General features: G+C 48.4%; 3 protein-coding genes across 3 annotated transcripts in view; all 3 read left to right on the plus strand.

Moving 5' to 3' along the window:
- The window catches only part of LOC146221626 (equistatin-like), a 9147-nt gene extending 8454 nt beyond the window's left edge, over positions 1 to 693 (plus strand). Inside the window, exons 6-7 of the mRNA XM_084691083.1 lie at positions 148 to 372; positions 472 to 693. Of these exons, the coding sequence (XP_084547209.1) occupies positions 148 to 365 (218 nt within the window). The 3' untranslated portion in view covers positions 366 to 372; positions 472 to 693. The remainder of the gene's footprint in view (positions 1 to 147; positions 373 to 471) is intronic.
- Positions 694 to 3135: 2442 nt separating this feature from the next.
- Positions 3136 to 9494, plus strand: LOC146221627 (thyroglobulin-like). The gene is made up of 8 exons (XM_084691086.1): positions 3136 to 3153; positions 4974 to 5094; positions 5235 to 5435; positions 5790 to 5990; positions 6578 to 6778; positions 7287 to 7487; positions 8050 to 8250; positions 8457 to 9494. The coding sequence occupies exons 2-8, from the start codon at positions 5025 to 5027 to the stop codon at positions 8660 to 8662; spliced, it is 1281 nt and encodes a 426-aa protein (XP_084547212.1). The 5' UTR covers positions 3136 to 3153; positions 4974 to 5024; the 3' UTR covers positions 8663 to 9494.
- A 3307-nt stretch (positions 9495 to 12801) lies between these two features.
- trim2b (tripartite motif containing 2b) lies at positions 12802 to 21423 on the plus strand. The gene is made up of 14 exons (XM_084691044.1): positions 12802 to 13006; positions 15863 to 16112; positions 16751 to 16902; positions 16978 to 17158; positions 17840 to 18099; positions 18314 to 18452; positions 18613 to 18792; positions 19155 to 19353; positions 19885 to 19985; positions 20106 to 20273; positions 20424 to 20592; positions 20726 to 20796; positions 20967 to 21107; positions 21271 to 21423. Exons 2-14 carry the CDS (start codon positions 16014 to 16016, stop codon positions 21421 to 21423), a joined length of 2013 nt encoding a protein of 670 aa, XP_084547170.1. The 5' UTR covers positions 12802 to 13006; positions 15863 to 16013.
- The last annotated feature ends 651 nt before the right edge of the window (positions 21424 to 22074 follow it).

The following is a 22074-nucleotide window of genomic DNA, read 5'->3' on the forward strand; positions in this document are numbered from 1 at the left end:
CTCTCTCCCTCTCTCTCTCTCTCTCCCTCTCTCTCTCTCTCTCTCTCTCTCTCTCTCTCTCTTTCTCTCTCTCTCTCTGTCTCTCTCTGTCTCTCCTCTCTCTCTCTCTCTCTCTCTCTCTCTCTCTCTCTCTCTCTCTCTCTCCAGCTGTTCCGCTGACCTTCTGTCAGCTATGGAGGAACAGTGTGTCGCCCCTCCCGGGGGCTCTTGTCCCTCAGTGTGACCCCCAGGGCCAGTTCCAGCCCACCCAGTGTTGGAGAACATCCTCGGATTCTTCAGGTTATTGTGGCTGTTTCACCCCTGCTGGAGAAGCCATCCCTGGGACACAAACTCCTCCAGGACACCTCAGACCCTCCTGCGTCTAGAACCATGGTGACTGTGTAGATGAGCAACTGCTTGACTGTGCGTTCACTGTCTGTATGTGCCTGTCTCATTCAACTCATGCCAACACAAACGTCCTTGTTCTTACAGGAAGGTAACCATGGCCACTGTGTAACTTTATCTGGACGGGGAGGAAGAGCCGTTACTGCCTGTCCTCGTGAGATCATCCATCTCTCTATCCATCTCTTTATCATCTCTCTATCCATCTCTCTATCCATCTCTATCCATCTCTATCCATCTCTATCTATCTCTCAAACTATCTGTCTATCCATCTCACTGATCTGGTATTCAATAAAGTTAAATCAACCAAAATGATTCCACTGCACTTGTTTTTCTTCACAAAAAAATATTTTCTAGATCATATGTAGACTTATTAATCACACAAGCCTGTTGTGTTACTGCACTTATATCTCTATTAAAAGTCTATCAAAGCATGAAACCACTCGGGTGTTGTGTATCACCAGCATGTGGAATGGTGTCCATCACCACAACCCTTTTTATGTATCACCCCTCCAATGGTTTATTTCTTTTATACAACAGTTACATACTTAGGATTGTTTTTACTAAGTAATAAGAGTGCTTGTGTCTGATTGTAGTGTGATTATAGTTAGTTTATTAATTTATAGCTGCATATTAATATAGAGTAAGAAATCTATCTAAGCAAGTAAACCTGGATCCTGTGTCCACATTGAGTTTATCTGAAGTTAACGATTGACCGTCGGTCTGACAGATTAGTGCAGGAGTCCCCAAACTTTTGTCTGCGACGGCCAGATAATTTTCCTTTCTTTAATGAGGGGCCGGATGAGAACAGAAAATAAGTGGTGCAACTACCAGTATTATTGTGGAGATTCTATTACGATTTTAAATGTATTTATTATGCTAGATTAGTTTATTACTATGTTATGCACCGTACATTCGTACATATCAAAGGATATATACAGCCTATTAAAAGAGCGTTATTAATATTGTGAATAACTTTTTTCATATTCATTGCTATTGAAATCAAAAGATCTACCGAATATGTATATATATATTTTTTCTTTCTTCATATAATTTATTATTATTATTTTTTTAAACTGGCATTGTTCAGAGGGCCGGTCCAAATGTGTTGGCGGGCCGTATTCGCCCTGCGGGCCGTAGTTAGAGACCCTTGGATTAGTGTATCGATGCTGTCCCCTAGTGGAGGGAACAGGATATTATCACCATTGACTGCATAAAAGCCAAAGCGATTTCTTTAAAGAATAACGGACGAGAAAGTGTCCTTTTTTTCCATTTTATTTTTCTATAAAATAACATAAAATGTAAAATAAAATCAACAAAAAAATGTTTTATGTAAAGTTAAATAATAATAAAAAAACATAAACAAATCTCGGGAAGTTTCAGTACACATACTCAACTCATACGTATAACGAGGTTATAATACAGTATAAACACGCACACACAACTCATACCTATAGCGAGGTTATAATACAGCATTAACACGCACACACAACAAGATACAGACCCCAGGTGCGCTGCCAGGAATTTTGGGCCCCATGGAAAAGAAAATATATACTTATATATGACATCATTTCTATTAGTTTTTCAATTTTTTGGGGCCCCTGTCAGTCAGGGGCCCTAAGAATCGTCCTACCTTTCCCCCCTATACGGCACTCCTGTACTCCCCACATATTCCATAAGGAGCAACATCTTTAAAGCACCTTTTCTTGAGGAGACTAGAAGTTTGGCACGTTTGTTAAAGCTCTCTGCAGATTGGCTGCATCGCTTCTGGGTACGGCACCTGCTTTGATGATAAACAAAGTTATAATAATAATAAATACTCTAAATAAATAAATAAATATCTCTTTGACTTTGACTTTAAAGGAGAAGAATTATAATCGAAAACATTGTTGATATAATTGTTTTCTACATTGCTGTAGAAATATACTGAGCTTTGCTCTTATATCACTGTGCAAATACACATGCTCTGTTGTGGAGGGGGAAGGTTGTTGTAGGGCAAGATAGTCTGATAGCCTGAGAGCTGCAAACACATAGGAAAATAATTTCTATAGATTTTTTTTTTTTTTTAAAGCAGTAAAGTTCTGGCATCATCTCTCATGTCTATGTCATCTCCAGTAGGCTGACCAAAAACTATACAAGCCTCATGTGTGACACCAAATCAAGTAAGTAACAAATCATAAAGACGTGCATTGTATGAATGTGAATGAATGTTGGTATCGAATGTTGGTGGTGGTTGGAGGGGCCGTAGGGGCTGATTGGCAGCCATGTTTCCGTTCCACCACTGGTTTGACTGGGTCTGATTGATTGCTGGACTCTGTAAGGAGACTTTGAGTACCTTTAAAAGCGCTATATACATTTTGTAAAGCTCTCTCTTGGAAGTCGCTTTGGATAAAAGCATCTGCTAAATGAATAAATGTAAAATGTAACGTACTATTATTACATTTTCTTTGTTGGTTTACAGTATTTTTTATACAGCACTTTGGTCAGAATTGGCTTTTTTAAAATATGCTTTATATGTGAACTTACTTGACTATTTACACATGTATTTCACTGTACTACACTGAACTACATTGGGGAAAAAAACTATTGTGTGCCCTGACATGTGGAGCCCTTCGAAGGTCGCCCTGACTGCAGGTGGACCTCGACCTGTTGTGGCACGACCTGTCCCAGCTGCCCTGTTAGTGCTGAAGTTCACTGAATAAAGAGAGTGAATCTGCAGGACGTTCCAATACTGTGGTATCTAGGCTGCTGCTGTGTCCTGCTGGTACAGAGGTCTCTGCTTGTCTGCTGTGTCCTGCTGGTTAAGAGGTCTCTGCTTGTCTGTTGTGTCCTGCTGGTACAGAGGTCTCTGCTTGTCTGTTGTGTCCTGCTGGTTAAGAGGTCTGTGCTTGTCTGTTGTGTCCTGCTGGTACAGAGGTCTCTGCTTGTCTGTTGTGTCCTGCTGGTTAAGAGGTCTCTGCTTGTCTGTTGTGTCCTGCTGGTACAGAGGTCTCTGCTTGTCTGTTATGTCCTGCTGGTACAGAGGTCTCTGCTTGTCTGTTGTGTCCTGCTGGTACAGAGGTCTCTGCTTGTCTGCTGTGTCCTGCTGGTAAAGAGGTCTCTGCTTGTCTGTTGTGTCCTGCTGGTACAGAGGTCTCTGCTTGTCTGCCGTGTCCTGCTGGTTAAGAGGTCTCTGCTTGTCTGCTGTGTCCTGCTGGTACAGAGGTCTCTGCTTGTCTGTTGTGTCCTGCTGGTTAAGAGGTCTCTGCTTGTCTGCTGTGTCCTGCTGGTACAGAGGTCTCTGTTTGTCTGCCGTGTCCTGCTGGTTAAGAGGTCTCTGCTTGTCTGCCGTGTCCTGCTGGTACAGAGGTCTCTGCTTGTCTGTTGTGTCCTGCTGGTTAAGAGGTCTCTGCTTGTCTGCCGTGTCCTGCTGGTTAAGAGGTCTCTGCTTGTCTGCTGTGTCCTGCTGGTTAAGAGGTCTCTGCTTGTCTGCTGTGTCCTGCTGGTTAAGAGGTCTCTGCTTGTCTGCTGTGTCCTGCTGGTTAAGAGGTCTCTGCTTGTCTGCTGTGTCCTGCTGGTTAAGAGGTCTCTGCTTGTCTGCTGTGTCCTGCTGGTTAAGAGGTCTCTGCTTGTCTGCTGTGTCCTGCTGGTTAAGAGGTCTCTGCTTGTCTGCTGTGTCCTGCTGGTTAAGAGGTCTCTGCTTGTCTGCTGTGTCCTGCTGGTTAAGAGGTCTCTGCTTGTCTGCTGTGTCCTGCTGGTTAAGAGGTCTCTGCTTGTCTGCTGTGTCCTGCTGGTTAAGAGGTCTCTGCTTGTCTGCTGTGTCCTGCTGGTTAAGAGGTCTCTGCTTGTCTGCTGTGTCCTGCTGGTTAAGAGGTCTCTGCTTGTCTGCTGTGTCCTGCTGGTTAAGAGGTCTCTGCTTGTCTGCTGTGTCCTGCTGGTTAAGAGGTCTCTGCTTGTCTGCTGTGTCCTGCTGGTTAAGAGGTCTCTGCTTGTCTGCTGTGTCCTGCTGGTTAAGAGGTCTCTGCTTGTCTGCTGTGTCCTGCTGGTTAAGAGGTCTCTGCTTGTCTGCTGTGTCCTGCTGGTTAAGAGGTCTCTGCTTGTCTGCTGTGTCCTGCTGGTTAAGAGGTCTCTGCTTGTCTGCTGTGTCCTGCTGGTTAAGAGGTCTCTGCTTGTCTGCTGTGTCCTGCTGGTTAAGAGGTCTCTGCTTGTCTGCTGTGTCCTGCTGGTTAAGAGGTCTCTGCTTGTCTGCTGTGTCCTGCTGGTTAAGAGGTCTCTGCTTGTCTGCTGTGTCCTGCTGGTTAAGAGGTCTCTGCTTGTCTGCTGTGTCCTGCTGGTTAAGAGGTCTCTGCTTGTCTGCTGTGTCCTGCTGGTTAAGAGGTCTCTGCTTGTCTGCTGTGTCCTGCTGGTTAAGAGGTCTCTGCTTGTCTGCTGTGTCCTGCTGGTTAAGAGGTCTCTGCTTGTCTGCTGTGTCCTGCTGGTTAAGAGGTCTCTGCTTGTCTGCTGTGTCCTGCTGGTTAAGAGGTCTCTGCTTGTCTGCTGTGTCCTGCTGGTTAAGAGGTCTCTGCTTGTCTGCTGTGTCCTGCTGGTTAAGAGGTCTCTGCTTGTCTCTTCAGGTGTGGTGTTGTTCCAGTGTACTCTGGTGTCCAGAATCTTCTCCTGTCATCATGAACATGATGTTCACCCTGTGTCTGCTGCTCTGTGCTACTCTGACTATGGGGCAAAATGCACCACAAGGTAATACACACACACACACACACATTTTATGTCAAATCAAATGTATTTGTATAGCCCTTTTTACAAGCAATGTCACAGAGGGTTTCACATACTCCAATAGAACTCTCTGTCTCTCATCCCTTGTCTCTCTCTCTCCCCAGGTTGTCCTCTGACTAAGTGTCAGAAGGAGGCCAGTGTGACCCCTCTCCTTGGAGCCTACATCCCCCAGTGTGACTCCCAGGGCCAGTTCCTCCCCACCCAGTGCTGGGAGGCTACAGGGCAATGCTGGTGTATCAACGCTGCAGGACAGGAGGTACCGGGGACACGTACTCCTCCAGGACAACCAAGACCTAACTGTGCAGGTGTGTGTGTGTTATTGACTCATGAACACACACCCTCTTCCCTCTGCAGACGCATGTGGGTGTGTGTAACCCAGTAGTGGGTTCAACTCTCTCCTAGGTGTAAATATCCCTCCCTCACCATCAACCTCGAGCAAGTTTTTTTGAAGCGAGCGCTGCAAGTGCTCTCTCTCATCCTCTCTTTATCTCTCGGTTTTTCTCTCATCTCCTGTCTCACTCTCTCTCATCCCCTGTCTCTCTGTCATTCCCTGTCTCTCCCTCTCTCTCTCTCTCTCTCTCTCTCATCCCCTGTCTCTCTCTCTCTCTCTCTGTCATTCCCTGTCTTTATCTCTTTGCCCCCCCCCCCAATCTCCCCAGATCGTCCTCAGACTAAGTGTCAGAAGGAGGCCAGTGAGACCCCCCACTCTGGTGTCTACGTCCCCCAGTGTGACCCCCAGGGTCGGTACCTCCCCACCCAGTGTGCGGGTGGGTTTACAGCCCCATGCTGGTGCGTCAACACTGCTGGACAGGAGATCCCTGGGACACGAACCTTTGGAGGACAAAAACCCAACTGTGCAGGTGTGTGTGTGTGTCATTGACTCATGTATATATCATATATTCCTTCTCTTGTCTCTCTCTCACTCTCTCTCTCTCTCTCTCTCTCTCTGTCTTTCCCTGTCTTTCTCTCTCTCTCATATCCTGTCTCTCTCTCACGCTCTCTCATCTCCTGTCTCTCTCTCTCTCTCTCTCTCTCATCCCATGTCTCTCGCTCACTCTCACTCTCTCTCTCATCTCCTGTCTCTCTCTCTCTCTTTCTCACTCTCTCTCATCCCATGTCTCTCTCTCATCCCGTCTCTCTCTCATCCCCTCTCTCTCATCCCATGTCTCTCGCTCACTCTCTCTCTCATCTCCTGTCTCTCACTCTCTCTCATCCCCTGTCTCTCTCTCTCACTTTCTCTCTCATCTCCTGTCTCTCTCTCACTCTCTCTCTCATCTCCTGTCTCTCTCTCTCTCATCCCCTGTCTCTCCCTGTCTCTCCCTCTCTCTCTCTCTCTCTCTCTCATCCCGTCCCTCTCTCTCTCTCTCTCTCTCATCCCCTGTCTCTCTCTCTCTCTCTCTGTCATTCCCTGTCTTTATCTCTTTGCCCCCCCCCCCAATCTCCCCAGATCGTCCTCAGACTAAGTGTCAGAAGGAGGCCAGTGAGACCCCCCACTCTGGTGTCTACGTCCCCCAGTGTGACCCCCAGGGTCGGTACCTCCCCACCCAGTGTGCGGGTGGGTTTACAGCCCCATGCTGGTGCGTCAACACTGCTGGACAGGAGATCCCTGGGACACGAACCTTTGGAGGACAAAAACCCAACTGTACAGGTGTGTGTGTGTGTCATTGACTCATGTATATATCATATATTCCTTCTCTTGTCTCTCTCTCACTCTCTCTCTCTCTCTCTCTCTCTGTCTTTCCCTGTCTTTCTCTCTCTCTCATATCCTGTCTCTCTCTCACGCTCTCTCATCTCCTGTCTCTCTCTCTCTCTCTCTCATCCCATGTCTCTCGCTCACTCTCACTCTCTCTCTCTCTTTCTCACTCTCTCTCATCCCATGTCTCTCTCTCATCCCGTCTCTCTCTCATCCCCTCTCTCTCATCCCATGTCTCTCGCTCACTCTCTCTCTCATCTCCTGTCTCTCTCTCTCTCATATCCTGTCTCTCACTCTCTCTCATCCCCTGTCTCTCTCTCTCACTTTCTCTCTCATCTCCTGTCTCTCTCTCTCTCTCATCCCCTCCCTCTCCCTCTCTCTCTCTCTCTCATCCCCTGTCTCTCTCTCTCTCTCTCTGTCATTCCCTGTCTTTATCTCTTTGCCCCCCCCCCAATCTCCCCAGATCGTCCTCAGACTAAGTGTCAGAAGGAGGCCAGTGAGACCCCCCACTCTGGTGTCTACGTCCCCCAGTGTGACCCCCAGGGTCGGTACCTCCCCACCCAGTGTGCGGGTGGGTTTACAGCCCCATGCTGGTGCGTCAACACTGCTGGACAGGAGATCCCTGGGACACGAACCTTTGGAGGACAAAAACCCAACTGTACAGGTGTGTGTGTGTGTCATTGACTCATGTATATATCATATATTCCTTCTCTTGTCTCTCTCTCACTCTCTCTCTCTCTCTCTCTCTCTGTCTTTCCCTGTCTTTCTCTCTCTCTCATATCCTGTCTCTCTCTCACGCTCTCTCATCTCCTGTCTCTCTCTCTCTCTCATCCCATGTCTCTCGCTCACTCTCACTCTCTCTCTCATCTCCTGTCTCTCTCTCTCTCTTTCTCACTCTCTCTCATCCCATGTCTCTCTCTCATCCCGTCTCTCTCTCATCCCCTCTCTCTCATCCCATGTCTCTCGCTCACTCTTTCTCTCATCTCCTGTCTCTCTCTCTCTCTCTCATATCCTGTCTCTCACTCTCTCTCATCCCCTGTCTCTCTCTCTCACTTTCTCTCTCATCTCCTGTCTCTCTCTCTCTCATCCCCTGTCTCTCCCTCTCTCTCTCTCTCTCATCCCGTCCCTCTCTCTCTCTCTCTCTCTCTTTCATCCCCTGTCTCTCTCTCTCTCTCTCTGTCATTCCCTGTCTTTATCTCTTTGCCCCCCCCCCCCAATCTCCCCAGATCGTCCTCAGACTAAGTGTCAGAAGGAGGCCAGTGAGACCCCCCACTCTGGTGTCTACGTCCCCCAGTGTGACCCCCAGGGTCGGTACCTCCCCACCCAGTGTGCGGGTGGGTTTACAGCCCCATGCTGGTGCGTCAACACTGCTGGACAGGAGATCCCTGGGACACGAACCTTTGGAGGACAAAAACCCAACTGTGCAGGTGTGTGTGTGTGTCATTGACTCATGTATATATCATATATTCCTTCTCCAGACCTGTGTGGTTATGTGTGACCCAGGTTCATCTCTCTCCTCAGTGTAAAAATCCCTCCCTCACCATCAACCTAGAGCAGTGTTTATGCAGACAGCATTCTCTCCTCTCTCTCTCTCATCCACACTCTGTCTCTTTCTCTCTTCCTCTCTCCTCAGTTCGTCCTCAGACCTTCTGTGAGTACTGGAGGTCCAGTGTGACCCCTCAGCCTGGAGCCTACGTCCCCCAGTGTGACTCCCAGGGCCAGTTCCTCCCCACCCAGTGCTGGGGCTCTACAGGGCAGTGCTGGTGTGTCAACGCTGCAGGAGACGGGTTCTCTGGTACACAAACATCTCCAGGACAACCAAGACCCAACTGTGCATAGACCTGTGGTGACTGTGTAGTCAGATGCCTGAGCAGTTAGGGAATTGGGCTCGTAATCAGAAGGTCGCTGGTTTGATTCCCGGCTGTGCAAAATGACGTTGTGTCCTTGGGCAAGGCACTTGCCTCGAGGCGGAATGTCCCTGTACTTGCTGTAAGTCGCTCTGGATAAGAGCGTCTGCTAAATGACTACATGTAATGTAATGTAATGTGTAGGTGAGGGACGATCAGTGACTGTGTGCGGGCCCTGTATGTATGTGCCTGTCTCATTCAACTCAACAAACATCCTTGTTCTTACAGGAAGGTAACCATGGTTACTGTGTAAGTGTGACTACTAGGCCCATTGTAACTGTGACCATGGTAACTATCGGTGTGACCATGGTAACTGTGTTAGTGTGAGTGAGTGTACTGTGTGTCAGGTGGCTGAACGGTTAGGGAATCGGGCTAGTAATCTGAAGGTTGCCAGTTCGATTCCCGGCCGAGTCAAAATTATGTTGTGTCCTTGGGCAAGGCACTTCACCCTACTTGCCTTGGGGTGAATGTCCTTATACTTACTGTAAGTCGCTCTGGATAAGAGCGTCTGCTAAATGTATGTGCCTGTCTCATCCAACTCATGCCAGCACAAACACCCTTATTCTTCCATGAAGGTAACGGGGGGAGGATCCATCCCTCCTCTCTATCCTTCTGTCTATCCTTCTCTTTCTATCTCTCTGTCTATCCTTCTCTTTCTATCTCTCTGTCTATCCTTCTCTTTCTATCTCTCTGTCTATCCTTCTCTTTCTATCTCTCCATCCATCTCTCTGATCTGGTGTCCAATAAAGTTAAATCAACCAAAAGTTTCACTGCACTTGTTTTTGTAGTTTCCACATGTGGAACAGCAGGAGTGTAAAACAGTGCAGGGCCGTTAAACAGTTAGAGCTGCAGGGCTTCAGGCTTCCCTTTCCTCCCTTTGGGCCCCCTAGTGGACCGCTAGGGTAATACAGGTGCCGCTAAACCAATGAAAACGAAAAAGTATAAAAAATTAATAAATATCCAAATAGTTATATATAGGCCTATTGTTGTTAAATTATTATCAAAATTCTCATTTTAAAATGAGATTTTGCCTTTAATTCATCATGACAGAAATAATAGCTACGCTTACGACCAAATGATATTTCAACCTTAACTTGTATAAGCCCACTTAAAAAGGGAAAAGGGGGTTCAAGTTGTACTTTTTGAACTACATCAGCAATTATGATGCTATGGTTTATCTAAGTCACACAGTAAAAGTTGCTACTGTAGCTAGGCTAGCTCTTGCTATCTAGTAGCCTAGGATTTGAGCAGTAACGTTAGCTAGGCCAGCTAGCCATTAAAATGTACTCAATAGTCAGCTGGCTCGCTAGTCGTTAATGGTCACTCACATAATTAATTGGTCAGTTGTATTTTTTCCCTGTGGGTAATGTGATGTAAAAAGCCTTTCTCAGCTTCTAACAAACATCTGGACACGGAAGATAGCTTATCTCCAGGGCGACCGGTTAGTGGTCATGAAAAAAGCGAGAAGCCGCGCAATCTAAGTGTGGGCTTATTAAGAGAGCAATAGTTAAGGCTCATAACCTGTTCTGGTCATTAAAAGTCACATTCTAAATTAAACGGTAGCCTATTACAACTAGAGGCTGTTAAGCGGACAATGCGTAGAGTTTCTGTTCGGCAAGATGACTTACACTGTAAAAAAAAACAGTGTTTAGTAATCAGGAACAATCTGGCAGCTGGGACGCCAGATCACACCCATTAAATTATGGTAAAAAAAAGTTATTTCATTAATATCAATTAACCGTAAAATAATTGTAATTTTCCAGTACCAAATGTACGAGATATATCTGTAACATCACATTAGAGGGTGTACATTACCAGTAAATATGACATTATTAATATAACTTCTCTGTAAAACAATTAGCATTTTCAATAAATTTGAGATCAGTTTCAGTTGTGATCAGTTTCCAACAGACAGACGACCAACTGTGTAAATTAGATGTATCAAACCCATAGATATATATATACACATATGTTTATATATATCTATGTATCGAACCCCCCCGCCGGTGCTGCATGGAGTCGACACAGCAATTGACTGATGCATGCAGGGATTGCATGACGTTAATTACCCAAGCTCAGTTCACAAGTCAAGGTTCCTATGTCTAAACCAAAAATTATGTTATTAAGTTATTTGTCCGTGGGATGAAAGTAAATATCAGCAAAATAACTGTTAAAATAGCTTAGTTTTGATAACGTTAAGTTATGTGTTTTAACAGAACATTTTCGTGAAAATGTTACTAATATTTGTTAAAGGTGACATGACATGCTGTTTTTGGATGCTTTTATATCAGCCTTAGTGGTCCCCTAATACTGTATCTGAAGTCTCTTTCCCGAAATTCAGCCTTGGTGCAGAATTATAGCCACTACAAGTAGTCCCACAATCAGCTTTCCTCAGAACTCGCTGTTTCTGTGTCTGTAACTTTAAATGCTAATGAGCAGGAGAGGGGCGGCAACATGCGCTAATGTTTACAGGATGTATCGCAATGGCTCTTAGCCCCGTTGCTGTAAGATGCCTCAAATTTAGCCATTCTCATCTGATCACTCTGGTTTGCAGAGGTGCACACTCAGTCATTTCAACGTGGAGAAAGGCGGATATCGCGAGCCATAACACCAACAGCAGAACGGTTATCCAAATAACAAAGAAGTGTACAACACTCGCGTTACAGCGTTTGTATTCACACACACTCTTGATGCTATCTACGTTTACATTAGCAACAGTAACTCAGCTGTTAGCTGCAGAGCTAATGTTACAGCCATATTTTAAGGGTAGCCATATACAGTAAAGCAACAAAATGATATAGCGTTAGTTAACTTACTTGTCCAAGGTTTGTAGCTTGACCAAGGAGATTTAGTAATGATCCAGAAAGGCCAGCTTTGTGTTGGCTCAAGTTGAGGAAACAGTAGTGGCTGAAATGTTTGGCGCAGACATACAACACTTTGGGAAGTTGTGTTGGAGCATTTCCAGCGAAAATAATATTGAAATATTGGTTGTGCAGAGGCTCGGATGAAGGAATTAAATAAAGATTTGTGCTTGCATTTGTACATCCAAGCACTGAGCAACTGTTGTGCTTCGTTTGTTTGCTCCCCATGATGCCTCTCAAGGAAAAACCGATATCGCACTCGCCCTTGGACGGTGGTAGCTCAGTTTCTCATGGGCGGGCCAGATGATCTGGGCGGGCAAAGCAGTGAAAGGGGAGGAAACCTTCTCGTATCTACGTCACTTGGAGATTTTCAAACAGAGCGTTTGAGCCTTCATTTAGTCAAAGTCGGAGAAGAACACCCAGGGCTTTGTTTACACCTATCGAAATTTCTAGCCACTGGGGGACCAAAGGCAGGCTAGGGGAACTCATATTAATGTTAAATAACCTCATAAAATGAAGTTTTCATGTCATGTCACCTTTAAAAAACAAACATTTTACTGTATTTTTAAGTAACAACATTTGGCCGTAATTTTTATGTAAAATTATACATTTACGGTTTGCCATTGTCTTTCTATCTGTATTTTCTGTAATTCCGGGATACAGAAAAAAAAACACGTATAATTTACAGAAAAGCATGTTTTTTTTGTTTTTTTACATTGTAGACAACTTTTTATGTCCACTAAAATTTCGGTAGTGTCATTAAGTTGTTTATAGAGGACATGTTTTTGGCTGGTAACATTACAACTACACTGGTCTTTGTATTTATTTATTTCGTCCAAAGGAGATCTTCAGTCTTTCTGATGACGACACGAATGGGAACAATGTCAGGAATAGCAGCGTGATTTTAGTTAGTTCATTCGGTTATAGACGCATAGCCTATACTAGAACAAAATACTGTTTCATTTTTTTTATACGTTGTTTTTTATTATTTATATTTATTAGCGAAACCCAAACATGAATATTGTGTCAAATGTACCCTTAGAAAAACAACAACAAAAAAGTCTCCAGGTTTCAGGATGTCATTCATTACCAACATCCACCAGCAGATGGAACTGTGACATGACTAAGGGCGAGCGAGGCTCAGAGACACTGCATCAGGGAGAGAGAGAAACAGAGAAAGAGCATGTGCAACCAGTGAGCCTTCTGATTGGCTGTCTTGTCCAAGTGAGCAGGCAGGCTGGCCCCTCCCCCCTTCAGTGCTGCATCTCTCAGTCTGCTCCTGCTGGTGTTGCCGTGGCGAGCCTCCCCTCCTCTCCCTCACCCCCCCTCATAGATCTGGCCACCAGCTAGGGATGGACCCCCCCAGGAGGAGCGCACACAAGCCCAGCCCCTGGCCCAGGACACTGGGACGCAAGGTAAAACCGGGATGGAAGAGAGGAGAGGGGGATGGAGGAGAGAGCGAACGAGGGAGGGAGACAGAGGAGGGATGGGGGAGGGAGGACGACAGCAGCATCTGTGGGACCGTGTGTTTCCGTGAGCGAGGGAGGGAGAGAGGGAAGGAAGGAGAGAGAAGGGGAAGGAAGGAGAGAGAGGGGGAAAGAAAGAGAAAGAGTCGGGAGGGATGGAAGGAGGGGGAGGGATGGAAGGAGGGGAAGGGATGGAAGGAGGGGGAGGGATGTGTTTGGTGATGGTGGATGTGGGGTGACACGGCTCCTTTTCTCTCTAGCATACGGTGTGTGTGTGTGTGTGTGTGTGTGTCATGATCATGGAGGCTTGTTTACAAAGGTGTCCTCAGTAGGCCCTGTCCCTCTCTCCCTCTCTCTCTATCTCTGTCTCTCTCTCTCTCTCTCTCTCTCTCTCTCTCTCTCTCTGTCCCTCTCTATCCCTCTCTCTGTCCCTCTCTCTCTCTCTCTCTCTCTCTCTCTCTCTCTCTCTCTCTCTCTCTCTCTCTCTGTCCCTCTCTATCTCTCCCTGTCTCTCTCTCTCTCTCTCTCTCTCTCTCTCTCTCTCTCTCTCTCTCTCTCTCTCTCTGTCCCTCTCTCTCTCTCTCTCTCTCTCTCTCTCTCTCTCTCTCTCTCTCTCCATCTCTCTCTGTCTCTCTCTCTATCTCTCTCTCTCTCTCTCTCTCTCTGTCTCCATCTCTCTCTCTGTCGCTCTGTCTGTCTCCATCTCTCTCTGTCTGTCTCTGTCTTTCTGTCTCCATCTCTCCATCTCTCTCTCTCTCTCTCTCTCTCTCTCTCTCTCTCTCTCTCTCTCTCTCTCTCTCTCTCTCTAGCACTCTGATATAATAACACTCTGGCAGTAAATAGCTGTTTTATATGTGATTAGATCATGTCTAGTCTGATATGTCTAGCCTGTGAAGGGTGTTTCTGTGTCTGGGTGTGTTTCTGTGTGTGCTTGAAAGTGTGTGTGTGTCTGTGGGTGTGGGGGTGTGTTCCAGTGTGTGTGTGTCTGTGGGTGTGGGGGTGTGTTCCAGTGTGTGTGTGTCTGTGGGTGTGGGGGTGTGTTCCAGTGTGTGTGTGTCTGTGGGTGTGGGGGTGTGTTCCAGTGTGTGTGTGTCTGTGGGTGTGGGGGTGTGTTCCAGTGTGTGTGTGTCTGTGGGTGTGGGGGTGTGTTCCAGTGTGTGTGTGTCTGTGGGTGTGGGGGTGTGTTCCAGTGTGTGTGTGTCTGTGGGTGTGGGGGTGTGTTCCAGTGTGTGTGTGTCTGTGGGTGTGGGGGTGTGTTCCAGTGTGTGTGTGTCTGTGGGTGTGGGGGTGTGTTCCAGTGTGTGTGTGTCTGTGGGTGTGGGGGTGTGTTCCAGTGTGTGTGTGTCTGTGGGTGTGGGGGTGTGTTCCAGTGTGTGTGTGTCTCAATGAGGAGGAGAGGACAGGAGAGGAGGAGACGGAGATCCTGAGAGAGTAGGAGATCAGATTACCTTGAGAAGGGGCATGGGTCACTGCTCCTGTGTGTGTGTGTGTGTGTGTGTGTTTATATAATCTGACCAGCCAGCACTGTGTGTGTGTGTGTGTGTGTGTATGTGTGTGTGTGTTGTATCTATACCATTACAGGCATTGTAGAGTCAGAGGTCCAGTTCATGACTCTGATATACTGTTGAGTCACTCTCTGTCTCATTCACTAGTGAACCTCATCAACCTGCTCTGTCACACACCCTTCAGACTGGCCCTGTGTGTGTGTGAGTGTGTGTGAGAGAGAGAGAGATAGTGTGTGTGAGTGTGTGTGAGAGAGAGAGAGAGATTGTGTGTGTGTGAGTGTGTGAGAGAGAGAGAGAGAGATAGTGTGTGTGTGTGTGTGTGTGTGTGAGTGTGTGAGAGAGAGAGAGATAGTGTGTGTGTGTGTGAGTGTGTGAGAGAGAGAGAGAGAGAGAGAGATAGTGTGTGTGTGTTGAGGGTGAAAGGCAGCCTTTATGTCAGACACAACAACACCCTGGTATGTCTTCTGCACAGTGTGGTACAGATCCATGAAGGCCGTGTGGGTGGGTGTTCTTCATGACGTCACCTCATTGAGTCTGAGAGGATAGCTGGGCCAAGATGTAAATGTCAATACACCCCATGTTCACTCTGGGGGGGGGGGGGGGGGGGAGAAGACAGGAGAGGAGAGAGAAAGGATGTAGAATAAGAAGGGGGGAGAGAGAAAGAGAGAGTAATTGTCTGTTTCTCCAAGAGTGACAGCCACTGACAGGCACAAACACTGCTACCCAGAATGCTTTGCAAAATGTACTGCAGAGAAATACTGAATGTGGGATGAATCTTCATGTTTAAACTCCCGATCATTAGCATAATCCCGCCCCACCAGCCACCTAAGCTCTCCTTGTGATTTGTTGGACTTTTGACAATGTGTGCATCCCTCTTTTACTCTCACCCCCACCCTAATACCCTTCTCTTTTCATCTTAGGGGTTACCATGGTAACGTGCATCTCTCGCTCTCTCTGTTTCGCATCCCAGTGACCTATATAATCATCCCTAAACTGTCGTCCACCCCCACATTCCCAGCCCAGACCCCAGCTTCCTGATTCTGTCTGCCTTTCCTCTGTGGGTTCTAGAACTCTGGCAGGATCCTCTCTGGGTTCTAGAACGATGGCAGGATCCTCTGTGGGTTCTAGAACTCAGACCCATGTGCTCCCTCTGCCCAGAGCCCTCTGAACAGCTTCCCCAGCAAAGCGTGCCATCTGGACACAAAGCATCTGCTGTGGAAATACCAGCATTCCTCTGGTGTGTGTGTCTGTCTGTGTGTGTGTGTGTGTGTCTCACCCTCTCTTCTCTCTGGTGTTCCAGAGCTGAATTCATCTCTGCTCTGGACCTGAGAACCCCCGTGTGTCTGTCGTCCTGACGCTAACCCCCAAACACTGGAAAGGGGCGTGTCTGTAACAGTGGCTCCTCCCCCCTGCCAGGAGAAAGGGGCGTGTGTGTAGCTGGCTCCTCCTAGATGGAGGGCTGTCGTTCTCCTGACAGCAGCAGTGAAGAGTGTACCGTCCTGGAGGCCAGGCCCCCTGAAGCTGCCACCTGCCCCACACACGCTGGGAAGGTCAACACACACACACACACACACGCACACACACACACACACACCCACACACTCAAATACACACGCACACTCACACACACTCAAATACACACTCACATTCAGTACTGTGCATAAGTCTTGGGCACACAAGATTTTTTACACAAATAATGTCTTATACTGTATTTCTTCAATGAAATGCTACAGCTTTTCTTGAATTACATGTTTCGATGAGGGCGGTGTGTACACAAAGGCAGCTTTTATTATTAATATTTCATTCGTAATTAAGAACAACACAGGAATTGCGCAAAGCAGTTTATTAATTAGTAGGCGACATCTCTGGTGTCTCGTCGGTGAGGAGGCAGATGAGGAGACTTATAGTGATGCAGAAAGTTTTGTACCGTACTTTGTAGTAAAAATACATTAGAATTATAGTAAATCAAAATCTAATGTTGCTACATTTTGTTTTGTTTAAGTGTATCAGATTTGAATGCAACATTTACTATTAAATTTTGCTAAACCTTTTGTTAAATTCTTTATTTCATTATTTGTTAAAGCATTTTTCTTTAACTTTTTAAAAATTGTTATTGTGCCTAAGACTTTTGCACAGTACTGAACACACACACACACACTCAGTGACCCTGAGCCGCCTGTGTCCCCAGGTGTTGGAGTGCTACTGCACCGGCTGTGAGTGTGCGGTGTGTGAGGTGTGTGTGTCTGGTGACCATGACGACCACCCCACTCTGTTGCTGTCGGAGGCTTTGCAGCAACAGAGAGCTCACCTGGAGGAGACGCTGGGAGCTGCCCAGAGCAGGTACACACACACACACACCACACACTCATATACACACACCGCACACACACTCATTCCTCCCCCTCCCTCCCCCAGACTCCCCCAGATCTCCCAGGCCGTGTGCTCCCTGAAGGAGATCCTGCACATGCTGAGCAGCCAGAGGGCCTCCATAGAGGAGGACATCAGCAACAGCTTCCAGGAGCTGCATCAGGCCCTGCAGCTCCGCCAGAGCGTCCTGATGATGGAGCTGCAGATCACCTACACGCTGAAACAGCAGGTGCAGATCAGCTACACGCTGAAACAGCAGGTGCAGATCAGCTACACGCTGAAACAGCAGGTGCAGATCAGCTACACGCTGAAACAGCAGGTGCAGATCAGCTACACGCTCAAACAGCAGGTGCAGATCAGCTATACGCTCAAACAGCAGGTGCAGATCAGCTACACGCTCAAACAGCAGGTGCAGATCAGCTACACGCTCAAACAGCAGGTGCAGATCACCTACACGCTCAAACAGCAGGTGCAGATCAGCTACACGCTGAAACAGCAGGTGCAGATCAGCTACACGCTGAAACAGCAGGTGCAGATCACCTACACGCTCAAACAGCAGGTGCAGATCAGCTACACGCTCAAACAGCAGGTGCAGATCAGCTACACGCTCAAACAGCAGGTGCAGATCAGCTACACGCTCAAACAGCAGGTGCAGATCAGCTACACGCTCAAACAGCAGGTGCAGATCAGCTACACGCTCAAACAGCAGGTGCAGATCAGCTACACGCTCAAACAGCAGGTGCAGATCAGCTACACGCTCAAACAGCAGGTGCAGATCAGCTACACGCTCAAACACCAGGTGCAGATCAGCTACACGCTCAAACAGCAGGTGTGGGGGTGTCTGGGGGTGTGTCTGGAGGGGTGTCTGGGGGTGTGTGTGTTGATACCTCTTTTGGGATGCTCAAAACAGGTGCTGGAGGCCCAACTGGAGGCGTTGCTCCAGGGGGAGGAGAGCATCTCCAGCAGCTGTGCCCAGGCGGAGGCAGCGCTGGGCGGGGAGGCGTGTCAGGCGAGGCTGGGGTCTGAGCGGGGCCTGGGGGAGGTGCTGGGAGAGCTGGCCAGCCAGGGGCTTCCCTTCCAGCCAGAGGAGAACGACCAGCTGGACCTGCTGATGGAGACGGAGGGGCTGAAGAAGTGCATCCACAACCTGGGCACCATAGTGACCACCAGGTAACCGCCGCCACGGTGACCGGACGGGTGACCGTAGCAACCGCTGGACGGGCCCTTACCTGATGCAGCTGGTGACTGCGGCAACCACCAGGTGCCTGGTAACCACGGTGACCATAGTGATCACCTGGTAGCCGTAGTAACCGCCAGGAGAGGTGTTCTGTCTCCCTGGTTTTTCAGTAACCATCACCATCATCTTCATCATCTTTGTCTCCAGTGCGGTTGCGAGCCAGAGCGAGGTGACAGGGTTGGGGCTGGAGCAGTGCATTGTGGGACGTCCAGCCGCAGTGACTATTCTGACACGCGACAAAGTGGGCGGAGCATGCAAGACAGGCAACGCCATCCTATCTGCTGAGGTTAGTACTCACACACGTACACACGTACACACACCTACACTCACACACCTACACACACATACCTACACTCACACACCTACACACACATACCTACACTCACACACCTACACACACATACCTACACTCACACACCTACACACACATTAACCCCGCCCCCCAGGTGTCCACTCCTGACGGCAGCGTAGCGGACGGGGAGATCTTCGACCACAAGAATGGAACTTACGACTTCGTCTACACCGTCGCTAAAGAAGGAGACTTCTCATTGGCTGTTCGTCTCTACGACCAGCACGTGACAGGAAGTCCCTTCAGACTGAAGGTCACACTTCCCACCGACCCTGAGGTGACCCCTCTCTCTCTCTCTCTCTCTCTCTCTCTCTCTCTCTCTCTCTCTCTCTCTCTCTCTCTCTCTCTCTCTCTGTCTCTCTACCTCTCTCTCTCTCTCTCTCTCTCTCTCTCTCTCTCTCTCTCTCTCTCTCTCTCTGTCTTTCTCCCTCCCTCTCTCTCTCTCTCTCTCTCTCTCTCTCTCTCTCTCTCTCTCTCTCTGTCTCTCTCCCTCCCTCTCTCTCTCTCTCTCTCTCTCTCTCTCTCTCTCTTTCTCTCTCTTTCTCTCTCTGTCTCTCTCCCTCCCGCCATCTTTCTCCCTCCATGTGTCCATCTTTTTTAGATTTTTCATAATTGTTCTAGTCTTCTTCTCCCCCCCAGGTGTCCACCCCCACCACCAGTGGACCCTCCTCAGTGGTCATCGCCACCCCGTCCACGGGCTCCTCTGAGGGGGCCAAGCGCCGGGGGAAATCCCCTGGGACCAGCTCCCGGAGAAGAACCTCCAGGAGGACGGGAAGCGCCCTGGGCACGCCCCGACGCCGGACCAACCCCATAGAGGACGACCTCATCTACAGGATAGGTAAGAAGGATGACCTCATCCACAGGATAGGTGAGGAGGATGACCTCATCCACAGGATAGATAAGGAGGATGACCTCATCTACAGGATAGGTGAGGAGGATGACCTCATCCACAGGATAGGTGAGGAGGATGACCTCATCCACAGGATAGGTGAGGAGGATGACCTCATCCACAGGATAGGTAAGGAGGATGAGGATTACCTCATCCACAGGATAGGTGAGGAGGATGACCTCATCCACAGGATAGGTGAGGAGGATGAGGATTACCTCATCTACAGGATAGGTGAGGAGGATGACCTCATCCACAGGATAGGTGAGGAGGATGACCTCATCCACAGGATAGGTGAGGAGGATGACCTCATCTACAGGATAGGTGAGGAGGATGACCTCATCCGTAGGATAGATGAGGAGGGGGAGGTAGGATGTGGGGAAGACACCAGGGGGAGTTGGGATTGAGTGGGTCCTAGAAAATTTAAGTTTAAGTTTAGGTAAAAATGTGTGTGTGTGTGTGTGTGGTGTGTGTGTGCTCCAGGTACGAAGGGCAGGAACAAGGGAGAGTTCACCAACCTGCAGGGAGTAGCAGCCTGTAGCGGCAGGATCCTCATAGCAGACAGCAACAACCAGTGTGTTCAGGTAGGACACACACACATACACACACCACACATACACACACCACACACACCACACACACTCACACACCACACCACACACACCATACACACACACACATCACACACATTTGTGTGTGTCCAGATCTTCTCCAATGAGGGAGAGTTCAAGAGTCGTTTTGGGGTCAGAGGTCGGTCACCAGGGCAACTGCAGCGTCCCACTGGCGTTGCGGTGCACCCAAACGGTGACATTATCATCGCCGACTACGACAACAAGTGGGTCAGCATCTTCTCCTCCGAGGGGAAGTTCAAGGTGAGCCCTCTGATTGGCTGGACTGGCTTTTCATCAAGCCAAGCTGAACTTTTATTGGTTGACTCAAAAGAGGGGGTGGGTGGGGGACTCAAAGTGGACCAACTGAAAGGACATGCTAACGTCTGATTGATTGTGTGTGCTGTCTGTCAGACCAAGCTGGGTTCTGGTAGGCTGATGGGACCCAAGGGGGTGTCGGTGGACCAGAACGGTCATGTGATCGTCGTTGACAACAAGGCGTGTACTGTCTTCATCTTCCAGCCAACCGGCAAGCTTGTCACCAAGTTTGGTAACCGAGGCAACGGCGACAAGCAGTTTGCAGGTACAGTGATGTCACCTATTGAGAAATGAACTGATTCGGCATGGGGTTTAATGCCCCTCTCCTCCCACTCTCTCTCTCTCTCTCTCTCTCTCTCTCTCTCTATCTCTCTGTGTGTCTCTTTCTCTCTTTCCAGGTCCTCATTTTGCAGCGGTCAACAACAACAACGAGATCATCGTGACAGACTTCCACAACCACTCTGTCAAAGTAAATAACCCGGCCCCATACAGTTGTAGACCCTACATTAACTTTCCTTAGGGAGTACAGTACTGTACTCCTGTAATACACACACTGAGCCTTGCCCCTCCCTCCCCCCCTCTCCCTCCCTCCCTCCCTCCCTCCCTCTCTCCCTCCCCCCCCTCCCTCCCTCCCTCCAGGTCTTCTCCCCTGAGGGGGAGCTTGTCCTGAGGTTTGGCTCTAACGGGGAGGGGAATGGCCAGTTCAACGCCCCCACTGGAGTGGCAGTGGACGTTAATGGGAACATCATCGTAGCAGACTGGGGCAACAGCCGCATCCAGGTACCATCATCACCATCACCTCTAACACTGTCGTCGTCGTCATCATCGTCTCTCGTCTGCAGTAGTTAGTCCTGTTGTCCACTAGAGGTCAGGAGAGTAGCATTATCCATTGGCAATGAGGACGTGGATGACTAAACTAAAGTCCATCTCTCTTCCCCCCCAGGTGTTTGATGGCAGCGGCTCCTTCCTGTCCTACATCAACACTTCAGCAGACCCCCTGTACGGCCCCCAGGGCCTAAGCCTCACCTCCGACGGCCACGTGGTGGTGGCCGACTCTGGGAACCACTGCTTCAAGGTGTACCGTTACCTGCAGTGAGGGGCCACTACCTGCAGGGAGGGAGGGAGGGAGGGAGGGAGGGGGGGGGGGGGGGAGGGGGGGAGGGAGGAAGGGACACTCATATGGACAGACTGACCGCATGGAACTCTTCTGATTGGCTCTCTGCCCCTGACCCAGTAAGCTCTGGCCAGGAGTGGAAGGGTTTCCATGGACACCAGAGTAGAATCTGTAGATCAATTGATCAATGTCGCGCTAATCAATATGGAATGCTGGATGCACTCTCCCCTTACTCTTGATTGATTGGTTAATTGATTTATTGGTTAATTTATTGATTGAATGATTGATTGATTGATTGCTCACTGATGAGACAGCCTTGTCAAGCAGTGTTTTCTCTAAATCAATGATTGGATGGTGGTTACCAAAACAACTATTTTTCTCTGGGAAAATGATAGTTGCATGAAAATAAGATAATCCAAAAGTCTATATTTGTGAAACTATGTTTCCTACGGCTAGCCCTAAAGAAACCACAAAGATTAAGATTTGTTTTCCTCACATCAGGGGAAACTCATCCTCTAATCTTCTTCTTAACTGGTGATTATTCTAGAACGTCCAACTGTTAATTTAGTGGCGCTGTTGCTTGTCGGCACACTAACACACACACACACCTGCACACACACACTAACACACACA

This window comes from Hypomesus nipponensis, chromosome 25 (assembly GCF_054491055.1).
Source record: "Hypomesus nipponensis isolate SF chromosome 25, ASM5449105v1, whole genome shotgun sequence".
In the NCBI taxonomy this organism is placed as follows: domain Eukaryota; kingdom Metazoa; phylum Chordata; class Actinopteri; order Osmeriformes; family Osmeridae; genus Hypomesus; species Hypomesus nipponensis.

Excerpts from the sequence above, each read along its gene's own strand:
- trim2b (XM_084691044.1), top strand. The coding sequence starts at position 16,014 with ATGGAGGGCTGTCGTTCTCCTGACAGCAGCAGTGAAGAGTGTACCGTC. Across the intron at positions 20,274-20,423 it reads CCTCCGAGGGGAAGTTCAAG|ACCAAGCTGGGTTCTGGTAG; the intron begins GTGAGCCCTCTG and ends GCTGTCTGTCAG. Across the intron at positions 21,108-21,270 it reads GGGGCAACAGCCGCATCCAG|GTGTTTGATGGCAGCGGCTC; the intron begins GTACCATCATCA and ends CTTCCCCCCCAG.
- LOC146221627 (XM_084691086.1), top strand. The coding sequence starts at position 5,025 with ATGAACATGATGTTCACCCTGTGTCTGCTGCTCTGTGCTACTCTGACT. Across the intron at positions 5,095-5,234 it reads GGGGCAAAATGCACCACAAG|GTTGTCCTCTGACTAAGTGT; the intron begins GTAATACACACA and ends CTCTCTCCCCAG. Across the intron at positions 8,251-8,456 it reads ACAAAAACCCAACTGTGCAG|TTCGTCCTCAGACCTTCTGT; the intron begins GTGTGTGTGTGT and ends CTCTCTCCTCAG.